This window comes from Salvelinus fontinalis, chromosome 14 (assembly GCF_029448725.1).
Source record: "Salvelinus fontinalis isolate EN_2023a chromosome 14, ASM2944872v1, whole genome shotgun sequence".
NCBI lineage: Eukaryota > Metazoa > Chordata > Actinopteri > Salmoniformes > Salmonidae > Salvelinus > Salvelinus fontinalis.
Genome location: NC_074678.1, coordinates 24,978,461 through 24,990,150, shown reverse-complemented (window position 1 = coordinate 24,990,150; position 11,690 = coordinate 24,978,461). Strand labels below are relative to the sequence as shown.

Below are 11,690 nucleotides of genomic sequence, written 5' to 3'. Positions count from 1 at the left end.
GAAAGTGCTGTTTGAATGAATGCTTACGAGCCTGCTGGTGCTTACCATCGCTCAGTCAGACTGCTTTATCAAATCATAGACTTAATAACACACAGAAATACGAGCCTTTGGTCATTAAAATGGTCGAATCCGGAAAATATAATTTCCAAAACAAAACGTTTATTCTTTCAGTGAAATACGGAACCGTTCCGTATTTTATCTAACGGATGGCATCCCTAAGTCTAAATATTGCTGTTACACTGTACAACCTTCAATGTTATGTCATAATTATGTACAATTCTGGCAAATTAATTACAGCCTTTGGTAGGAATAAATGGACTTCACACAGTTCGCAATGAGCCAGGCGGCCCAAACTGCTGCATATACCCTGACTGCTTGCACGGAACGCAAGAGAAGAAACACAATTGCCCTAGTTATAAGAAATTCATGTTAGCAGGCAATATGAACTAAATTTGCAGGTTTAAAAATATATACTTGTGTATTAATTTTAAAGAAAGGCATTGATGTTTATGGTTAGGTACATTGGTGCAACGACAGTGCTTTTTTCGCAAATGCGCTTGTTAAATCATCAGCCGTTTGTCGAAGTAGGCTGTGATTCAATGAGAAATTAACAGGCACCGCATCGATTATATGCAACGCAGGATACGCTAGATAAACTAGTAATATCATCAACCATGTGTAGTTAACTAGTGATTATGTTAAGATTGATTGTTTTTTATAAGAAGTTTAATGCTAGCTAGCAACTTACCTTGGCTTCTTGCTACCCTCGCGTAACAGGTAGTCAGCCTGCCATGCAGGCTCCTCGTGGAGTGCAAAGTAAGGCAGGTGGTTAGAGCGTTGGACTAGTAACCGGAAGGTTGCAAAAACGAATCCCCGAGCTGACAAGGTAAAACTCTGTCGTTCTGCCCCTGAACAAGGCAGTTAACCCGCCGTTCCTAGGCCGTCATTGAAAATAAGAATGTGTTCTTAACTGACTTGCCTAGTTAAATAAAGGTGTTAAAAAAAAAGTCCAAATCGGTGTCCAAAATGACCGATTTCCGATTGTTATGAAATGCCCTAATTAATCGGTCATTCCGATTAATCGGTCGACCTCTAATCACTTCCTCTCCCTTTCTGGCTGCATCTCAATAGTCTAAAGCAGTTTCCTTTCCGTGTTTCCTCACCTTCACTGATGTGAAAGCAATGTCCTCTATTACACTTCTATATTTTGTGTTATCAGAAAGAACTACTATAGATCCTAAAGGTTTTACACTATTGGGATGCCCATCTTGTTTTTTTTAAATAAATCTGCTGCTTCTCTGTACAGTGGCCTGTCCTCTTGTCTCCATCTCTCTGTCTTTCCCTAACATGTCTCTCTCTCCTCCCCTCCAGAGCGGCCCCAGACTCAGCCCCAGGTGGGGGAGTGGTGCGTACTGGGGGTAAAGACCCTGCTGGACGCAGGAAGGACGAGACCAAACAGAAACCCAAGGAGAAGGAGAACGCTCTGTTGCAGTTTGACCTAAACAACTATGCCAGTGAGACAAATGCGCGCACACACACAGATGTACACACCTGCTATCCAGTAGGGATGTAAATATTCGCCCATACTCATCGGTCCCCTGTTTTAAAAAATTAAGATGTGAGTGTATCAGTCTGCGGGAGCCCTGACTAATCCAAACGAAGCATGCATCAGTAAGAGAACCGATCCAAACGTTATGAATCGCCGGGTTCACAAGTTTATTTAATTTTGTTGTTGCCTCGTTCCAAAAATACCTGATCTGTTGACTGAATTGATGCGTCCTCTCCTTCAGCCTATCAAACTTTTATGCAAGTACAATAACTGAGAATCACATTGATCTAGTCAGATATACTGTGTGCACAGTGCGGGAGACTCAGCTGCTCACGCAAATGAGAGCGTAGTCCTCTGTTCTAATATTTGTAGGCTACACCTTCAGCATGTAACTATTTCCCAGGGCATTGCTGTAAATGAGAATGTGTTCTCAGTTAACTTACCTGGTAAAATAAGGGTAAAATAAAATAAAGCATTCAGATGTTTGTAAAATGGCTTTTGCAATATTGAGGGACAACCAATGTAATTGTTACCAAATGCGCTGTAGAAAATTGCGTTTTACCGGTGTAGCTGTGTAGGCTACCGCTGATTGGGTCTTTTCATTGCCAGGCTCACCTTTTTTATAAAATATTTTTGTTAGTTCTACTACAGTCAGTGCATTTGGTCACTTTTACATGAACAGGGTAAAGGTGTAATTTCAACAATAATTTGAGCCACACTGGTCGGAATGGGAGGAGAGGGCAGCTCTCCTCCATAAAGTTCCAAACCATTCGCTTTTGAGACTGGGTGAAATCCAAAGCTGTATTTATATTAATTGGCTATGTACATTTCATAGCTAATTTTTAAAGATAGGTATCGACATATTACTAGCTCAAAACAATTGAATCTGCTATATGACAAGTTAATCAGTAGGTGATGAGAAAGTGGGGGGACAAAACATGAATAGCCCTGCCTAATCTGATAGTGGTAGATGCCCTATGTCTCAGCTCACCCAGTACATCATTCTCACACACTCTCACATACTCACACTCTGCTCAGAGAAGTCGGCTCAGACAGATCCAGCTCATGAGCTCCATCAGTATCAGATATTAATTTAGAATGGAAAATGAATGTGTTCATGCAACAATTGTTAAAGCGACGAATCGACCTAAATCGCATCGATTCAGTCCATAAATCAAATTGCACCGAATCGTTTCAAACTAAACGTATTGTTCCTGTATCGTATCGGAACCCATGTATCTACATTAGAGGTCGCCCGATTATGATTTTAACGCCGAAGCCGATTATTGGAGGACCAAAAAAAGCCGATACCAAATAATCTGACTATTTTTATATACAGTGTAGCAAAAAAGTATTTAGTCAGCCACCAATTGTGCAAGTTCTCCCACTTAAAAAGATGAGGCCTGTAATTTTCATCATAGGTACACTTCAACTATGACAGACAAAATTAGGGGAAAAAATCCAGAAAATCACGTTGTAGGATTTTTAATCCTAAATAACAAAACTTTATCTCAATACTTTGTTATATACCCTTTGTTGGCAATGACAGAGCTCAAATGTTTTCTGTAAATCTTCACTTTCTGTAAGTCTTCTTTAAGTCTTCACTGTTCGATGATAAATTAATAACTTCTTATGGATGAAATCCCGTTAACGGGATCGATTTGACAACAGCCAGTGAAAGTGCAGGGCGCCAAATTCAAACCCAAATCTCATAATTTAAATTCCTCAAACATACAAGTATTATACACCATTTTAAAGATAAACGTTGTTAATCCCACCACAGTGTCCGATTTCAAAAAGGCTTTACGACGAAAGCATACCATGCGATTATGCTAGGTCAGCGCCAAGTCACAGAAAAACAGCCATTTTTCCAGCCGACGAGAAGTCACAAAAAGCACAAATAGAGAGAAAATGAATCGCTAACCTTTGACCTTCATCAGATTACACTCATAGGACTTCATGTTACACAATACATGTATGTTTTGTTCGATAAAGTTCATATTTATATCCAAGAATCTCAGTTTACATTGGCGCGTTATGTTCAGTAATGTTTTGCCTCAAACATCCGGTGATTTTGCAGAGCCACATCAATTTACAAAAATACTCATAATAAATGTTGATGAAAATACAAGTGTTATACATGGAATTAAAGATATACTACTCCTTAATGCAACCGCTGTGTCATATTTCAAAAAAGCTTTACGGAAAAAGCACACCATGCAATAATCTGAATACAGAGCTCAGAGACCAAAACAAGCCATACAGATACCCGCCATGTTGTGGAGTCAACAGAAGTCAGAAATGGCATTATAAATTTTCACTTACCTTTAATGATCTTCATCAGAATGCACTCCTAGGAATCCCAGTTCCACAAATGTTTGTTTTGTTCGATAAAGTCCATTTATGTCCAAATACCTCCTTTTTGTTCGCGCGTTTAGTTCACAAATCCAAATTCAAGAGGCGCAGGCACTTAGTCCAGACGAAAAGTCAAAAAAGTTATTACAGTTCGTAGAAACATGTCAAACGATGTATAGAATCAATCTTTAGGATGTTTTTAACATAAATCTTCAATAATATTCCAACCAGACAAATCCTTTGTCTTTAGAAAGGAAAAGGAACGCAGCTAACTCACGGGTGCGCGCCTGACTGAGCTCATGGCATTCTGCCAGACACCTGACTCAAACAGCTCTTATTATCTCCCCCTTCACAATAGAAGCCTGAAACAAGGTTATAAAGACTGTTGACATCTAGTGGAAGCCTTAGGAAGTGCAATATGACCCCATAGACACTGTATATTGGATAGGGAAAGACATGAAAACCTACAAACCTCAGATTTCCCACTTCCTGGTTGGATTTCTTTTCAGGTGTTTGCCTGCCATATGAGTTCTGTTATACTCACAGACATCATTCAAACCGTTTTAGAAACTTCAGAGTTTTCTATCCAAATCTACTAATATACTGCATATCGTAGCTTCTGGGCCTGAGTAGCAGGCAGTTTACTCTGGGCACCTTATTCATCCAAGCTACGCAATACTGCCCCCCAGCCATAAGAAGAACAGGCACCGCATTGATTATATGCAATGCAGAACAAGCTAGTTAACCTAGTAATATCATCAACCATGTGTAATTAACTAGTGATTATGTGAAGATTGTTTTTTACATTTTTTACAAGATAAGTTTAATGCTAGCTAGCAATTTACCTTGGCTCCTTGCAGCCACAAGGTCCTTTTGATGCTGCACTTGCGAAACAGGTGGTCAGCCTGCCACGCAGTGGTTTGCAATGTAACCGGCCATAATTGGCATACAAAAAGGCCGGTTACCGATTGTTATAAAAACTTGAAATCGGTCGACCTCTAATCTCGATGCGTATCAAACCCCTACTATCTAGTGTCCATCAGTAAATTATATACAGTACCAGTCAAAAGTTTGGACACACCTACTCATTCAAGGGTTTTTCTTTATTTTACTATTTTCTACATTATAGAATAATAGTGAAGACAAACTATGAAATAACATATGGAATCATGTAGTAACCAAAAAGTGTAAAACAAATCTAAATCTATTTTATTCTTCAAAGTAGCCACCCTTTGCCTTGATGCCAGCTTTGCACACTCGTGGCATTCTCTCAACCAGCTTCATGAGGAATGCTTTTCCAACAGTCTTGAAGGAGTTCCCACATATATGCTGAGCACTTGTTGGTTGCTATTCCTTCACTCTGCAGTCCAACTCATCCCTAACCATCTCAATTGGGTTGCCTGGTGATTGTGGAGGCCAGGCATCTGATGCAGCCCTCATCACTCTCCTTCTTTGTCAAATAGCCCTTACACGGCCTGGAGGTGTGTTGGGTCATTGTACTGTTGAAAAACAAATGATAGTCCCACTAATTGCAAACCAGATGGGATGGTGTATCACTGCAGAATGCTGTGGTAGCCATGCTGATTAAGTGTGCCTTGAATTCTAATTAAATCACTGACTGTGTCACCAGCAAAGCACCATCACACCTCCTCCCCCATGCTTCACAGTGGGAACCACACAGGCGGAGATCATCCGTTTACCTACTCTGTGTCTCTCAAAGACACAGCGGTTGGAACCCACAATCTCAAATTTGGACTCATCAGACCAAAGGACAGATTTCCACCCATATAATGCCCATTGCTCGTGTTTCTTGGCCCAAGCAAGTCTTTTCCTCTTATTATTGGTGTCCTTTAGTAGTGGTTTCTTTGCAGCAATTCGACCATGAAGGCCTAATTTACGCAGTCTCCTCTGAACAGTTGATGTTGCCATATGCCTGTTACTTGAACTCTGAAGCTTTTAAATTATTTGGGAATCAGGCCTTCGTGGTCGATTTGCTGCAAAGAAACCACTTCCGAAGGACACCAATAAGAAGGCAAAGGGTGGCTACTTTGAGAATCTCAAATATACAATATACTTTGATTTGTTTAACACTTTTTTGGTAACTACATGATTCCATATGTTATTTCATAGTTTTGATGTCTTCACTATTATTCTACAGTGTAGAAAAGAGTCAAAAGAAAGAAAAACCTTTGAGTAGGTGTGTCAACTATTGACCTGTACTGTATATATTTTTCAATATGCTATGGGTACTGTAATGCTTTATTGGCTCAGTACTAGGGCCGGGACGATACCAGTATTGCAATGCTCGTTAGTGTCGTGGCAAGGAAACGGAACACGAAGCGAATTTAACTTCTTTAGGAAAACAGCCCTTTTGTTGGAAACAAACATTCTGTTGTCTTTATTTATTTTCCAAGCTATAGCACACACTATTTTGCATACAGCAGGAAAAAATATTGCGTTGCTGGTATCGTCACAGCCATACTCAATACTGAATTTGACAGATTCTATTGTTCTAGAACTTGTACCTAGTCCATGGAACTGATTTCACTTTGTGTGCTGTCCTGTAGGTGTGGTGATCATAGATGACCATCCAGAGGTGACAACCTTAGAGGACCCCCAGTCTAACACTACAGATGACGGCTTCACTGAGGTGGTCTCACGCAAACAACAGAAACGACTACAGGACGAGGAGAGGAGGAAGAAAGAGGAGCAGACTACACAGGTGAGGAGAGGCAGAGTGTGCAATTCACCGCTGGGAGGCAGTTATTCCTGTATTAACTAAACACAATACTTTTATTCACACTGAGGACCATAGGACCCTAACATCCGACATCCCTAACATGTATGTCGTTGCCTTGTGTCGGTTTATAGCACTATGGGAAGAAAGGATCAGGGGAAAAGGGGAGAGGAGGAAGCAAGCTGCCACCAAGATTCGCCAAAAAACAGCAGCATTATCATCAACAAGCATCACAACAACAACCACAGCAAGCCTCACAGCCACAGCAGCCCTCACCTCCCCCCCAACAACCCCAGCCCCTCCTATCTGCCTCCCAGCTCCCTCCCCCCTCCCAGCCTGCTGCCTCTCCCCAGACTCTGGAAGGCTCTGTGGCCACCCTACCCCCCGCCCCTACCCCCACCACTGTGGACTTCATCTCCAAGACTCCCCTTCCCTCTGTGGCCCTGCTCACGCAGCCCCACAGCACTCTCGGTACGGAACTCTGGGAGAACAAGGTGACCGGATCCACCATACTCCCTGACGTCAAGAAACGTGAGTCACACAACAGTAATTTTTCACAACGAGATGACGTTTCGTTAGTTAAAACGTGTACATCTCCTGAGTAGCGCAGCGGTCTCAGGCACTGCATCGCAGCGTCACTACAGACCAGGGTTCGATCTTAGGCTGTGTCGCGACAAAGACTCATGAGGCGGCGCACAATTGGCCCAGCGTCGTCCGGGATAGGGGAGGGTTTGGCCGGCCGGGATTTCCTTGTCCGATCGCGCTCTAGCAATGCCTTGTGGCAGGCCCGGTGCATGCGTGCTGACTTTGGTCGCCAGCTGTACGGTGTTTCCTCCGACTCATTGGTGCGGCTGGCTTCTGGGTTAAGCGAGCAGTGTGTCAAGAAGCAGTGCGGCTTGTCAGGGTTGTGTTTCGGAGGACACATGACTCTCAACCTTCGCCTCTCCTGAGTCCATAGGGGAGTTGCAGTGATGGGACAAGACTGTAACTACCAATTGGATATCATGAAATTGGGTAGAAAGGGGGAAAAAAAATAAAAGAATTATACATGAGGTAGGGTTTTTCATATGCTTGGTCTCATCTGTTGTGTGTGTTTCAGTTGGACCGATCAGCCCTCCTCAGCCTCCTTCAGTCAGTGCCTGGAACAAACCTCTCACCTCCTTCACTGGGACTGTCACTCCTGAGGTACGGACCTCCTCTCTTGCTCTCAATATCTTGTTTCACAACCTGTATTGTACAACAGACTGACTTGCTATGGATTCGTTCTGTTTTATTGTGGCTGCAAATAAAGGGGTTGGTTAGTTAAAGTGCCTTTGTGTGTTGTAGGGAGTGAAGCCTGGCTCAGAAGGCAGTGTGGATCTAGGGATGGACAGTATCCAGTTTGGAGCCCCGTCCTCAGCTGGCAGTACAGACAGCGATGGTGTACCAGCCATGCTTGAGCCTGGACCTGACAACAAACTACCTGCTCCTAAAGAACAGAGACAGAAACAGCCCCGCGCTGGACCTATCAAAACACAGAAGGTAGGGTACTAAACACACACACTGACTGACACAAATACTCAGAAAATCCATAGTGACTGATATGTTTGTGCAAAGAATTACATTCACATTACTCTTCATATTTTCTCAACTTGAACTGTATCTCTTCTCTACTTCCAGCTCCCTGACATGGAGCCAGTAGAGCCTAAGGAGTACAAGCCTGGCCCTATTGGTAAAGAACGCTCTCTGCGTAACCGCAAGGCTAAGGACGTCCGTGTGGGGGGGGAAGAATGTCTTGATGGGGGGATAGTACCAGGAGGAGGGACCAACAGAGCAGTAGATTCCAGCCCCCCCAACACAGACGCCTCTGTTCCTGAGCTAGGGGGCGATATCGAGGGGATGATCACCATACCCTCGGCTGAGTACGCCAGCAGCTCCAAGGTGAGAGGGGATGGTTGGTATGGTATACCCAATATGGCCACCAGTCTATCCACCACATTCATGAATGCTCCATTCATTCCAGTTCTATTGACTTAAACTTGTCTGCTCCTAACCCTCCCCCTGCCAGGAGTCAGTGACCGACTACACCACCCCCTCTTCCTCTCTGGCTGACAGCGTTCCTACTGGAGGGAGTAAGATGGAGGAGAGCCTGGTGGCCAACGTGGCCCTGCCTCACCCTCTCCCTCGTAGAGAGGCCTTACAGCAGAGCTCCAGCCTCAGTACTGTCTCTCCTGCTTCTGTTGACCTCACACTGAAGGTACACATACACACAACATACCCTTCTATGCATACGGTGTCAATCTGCTTCTAATACGTTATCTTATTTCTTTTGTAAGATGGAGTCAGCCCGTAAAGCGTGGGAGAACTCCCCCAGCCTGGTAGAAAAGAGTTCTCCTGTCACCTCTTCTCCCATCACCTCCTGCACCTCCTCTTCCTACTCCTCCTTCTCTTCTGTCTCCATGCCTCAGATACCAGTAGCCTCTGTCACACCAAGCACTTCTCTGACAGGTACAGTCTTTCTTTGTAAGTCAATAATACTTGTTATACAATGTTTTTACACTAATACTAAATGGATTGACGGTTGGGCAACATCACCCACATCAACAGCAACTGGGTGTAGTGACATCTAGCTTCCTCCCCCCTCCATCTCCTGTCACGCCCCCCCAGGTGCTGGGACATACACCACGTCCGCTCTGAGCACTAAGACCACCACGGCCTCTGACCCCCCCAACATCTGCAAGGTGAAACCCCAGCAGCTGCAAACTGGATCCATGGGCGGGCCCAGCTTCTCCCAGCTGGGCTGTGTGGCCCCCCTGCTTCCCCAGCAGCAACAGACTCCACAGGTTTACGTCTCCCAGTCTGCAGCAGGTGAGTCCTCAAACACATCTGACTTGTATGCACTTAGCGGTATGACTAGGGCCAGGAGTCTTTCCTTAACTACATGACCTCACCAGGAAATGACTTGGCCCTACTTAGACTTAGTCTAGCAGATACTACTAAACCTGAATGAAAACAGTTCTGTTAAATGGGTATGGAGGTGTAACGCTTTTGATGAGAAAGCCATTTAGTGTTGTGCTCCTCTCGTGTCGTATCAGTGATGGCTGAGTGAGCCTCTCATTGGGATGCTAGCTATAGAGCTTACTGCAGTGCAGTAGGCCCCATAGGGAGGTCAGGTATTAGCCTCGATCAGAGAGTGCTGAGCCCACAGGAACAGCCATCACGGCTCATGTAGGCCATAATTACCTCATGTCTCATAGAGGACACTTATTTAGAGAAAGGTCAATGTATTCACAATCCTTATGTGATCTGCTGTAATGTTACTGTGAAGGTGATGCTAGTGATTTAAAATGTCCTCAGGACACACAGTCATGCATTTGTCAGAATTGTGGTGAGTTTGTGACTTGAGTAGTTTTCATCCTCTTCTCGCGCTGTGTGTGTGTGTGTAGGCTCTGCAGCACAGATTCCAGCGTTCTACATGGACACCAGTCACCTGTTCAGCAACCCCCACTCCCGCCTGGCACCTCTGACACAGCACCAGCAGCAGAGCTACCAGCCTAGACTCTCACAGGTACACACTACAAGGATCTCTTTAACACGACTTCAAGCTTAAACTGCCTTTAATGTAGCCTTATTCAACTCTTGTGAAGCCTTATTCTCCCTCCGTGAAGCCTTATAAGGCCTTATTTTCTCCCCTCCAGCAGCAGGCGGCGGTGCAGCAGATTCCTATCCCAATCTATGCTCCCCTACAGGGGCAGCACCAACACACACACACACACTCTCACCAGGCCCAGCTAAGCCTCAGCACCGGACCTCCCGTCTCCCAGCCACAGGACCTCTTCAGTTCTTCACTGCAGCCTTATAGGTAACAAACACACACACAATGATGTGTATTTATCAAATAATGCTGTTTGGGTCAAATTTTGTGTCATTCTGACTGGTAAGAGGTGTGTTTGTGTTTGATCACACTATTTTAACTCTCTTCTCTCATCTCCCTTCCTCTGTCCTTCAGATCACAGCAGGCCTTTATGCAGAGCAGTCTGTCCCAGCCCAGTCCCATGATGTTATCAGGGCCATCTCTCCACAGCTACCCTGGTGTTGGGGGCCATGACCTGGGCAAGCCCCAGTCCAGCCTGGCCTACCAGCAGCCCTCCAACACACACACACAACACATCCCCATCCTGTTTGAACCACAGCTCAACCAGCCCTCTGGCATGGGAGGATCCCAGCTGATAGACACACACCTACTGCAGGTATGGAATAAGGTACACACAACGTAGTTCCAACTCTCTTAGAATCTATTGATAACTGTTGAGAACTCATGCTATCTTTGTAAATGCTGAAGCAAGCTTATATGTGGTCATACAAGAGCTTTGTAAGACGTGATCAGATAATGTTATTGTCCTAACCCTCTCTCGCTCTCTTCTCTCTCGCGCCAGCGTCAGGGGATGAGTCCACATTCTAACCTGTACTCAGGACAGGTGCAACAACACGGACAGAGCAGTTACTATAGTAACACACAGTCTCCTAGCTCTGCCATGCAGCAGGTATACACATAATTTACACACTTTCAGAGGCTAACTTCTGCAAAAGGAACAGATTGTCAAAACAGACAGTTGTGACATTGCAACTAACTCACCCCTCCCAATCTCCTCCTCTTTCTCTCCCGCCCTCCCTCTCTCTAGGTGCAAGTCCCTATGCCAGGCTCCCAGCTCGGTCTTCCTAACTATGGTTCCGGGGGCAGCCAGCCCCTCCTGGCTCTGCCCCCCACCCCTCCCCAGGCCCAGCCCCCCAGCCTCAGCCGCCAGCCCCCAGTCTCCCAGCCCTACAGGGGACCCTTCGGACACACACACAGCGTGATGCAGCCCCCCTCCAGCAAGGTACTCACCAGGGAATGATACAAAGTTCTGGATGTGTGAGAGACAGACTTGTGTATGTCTCAAAGCCCTTTCATGGCCTAATGGTATAATAGCTACCTGTATTATGTATTTTGCGTGTGTGTGTGTGTAAGAATTGTGTTGATGAGATGCTAGCAGTACATTACGTAATGTGTGTCTGTGTGTTTCTATCCAG

General features: G+C 44.8%; 1 protein-coding gene across 7 annotated transcripts in view; it reads left to right on the top strand.

Annotated features, from left to right (window-relative positions):
• The window catches only part of LOC129869681 (protein PRRC2C-like), a 45,052-nt gene that overhangs the window by 19,563 nt on the left and 13,799 nt on the right, over window positions 1-11,690 (top strand). The window contains exons 15-28 of one of the 7 annotated variants that reach the window (XM_055944328.1): window positions 1,372-1,514; window positions 6,472-6,626; window positions 6,776-7,172; window positions 7,741-7,826; window positions 7,968-8,162; window positions 8,301-8,561; window positions 8,689-8,877; window positions 8,957-9,143; window positions 9,288-9,488; window positions 10,067-10,188; window positions 10,322-10,482; window positions 10,630-10,882; window positions 11,057-11,164; window positions 11,303-11,497. In XM_055944328.1, the coding sequence (XP_055800303.1) occupies window positions 1,372-1,514; window positions 6,472-6,626; window positions 6,776-7,172; window positions 7,741-7,826; window positions 7,968-8,162; window positions 8,301-8,561; window positions 8,689-8,877; window positions 8,957-9,143; window positions 9,288-9,488; window positions 10,067-10,188; window positions 10,322-10,482; window positions 10,630-10,882; window positions 11,057-11,164; window positions 11,303-11,497 (2,653 nt within the window). Of the gene's footprint in view, window positions 1-1,371; window positions 1,515-6,471; window positions 6,627-6,775; window positions 7,173-7,740; window positions 7,827-7,967; window positions 8,163-8,300; window positions 8,562-8,688; window positions 8,878-8,956; window positions 9,144-9,287; window positions 9,489-10,066; window positions 10,189-10,318; window positions 10,483-10,629; window positions 10,883-11,056; window positions 11,165-11,302; window positions 11,498-11,690 lie in introns of all 7 variants that reach the window. The other 6 variants (XM_055944327.1, XM_055944331.1, XM_055944329.1 and 3 more) reach the window with 6 other exon arrangements.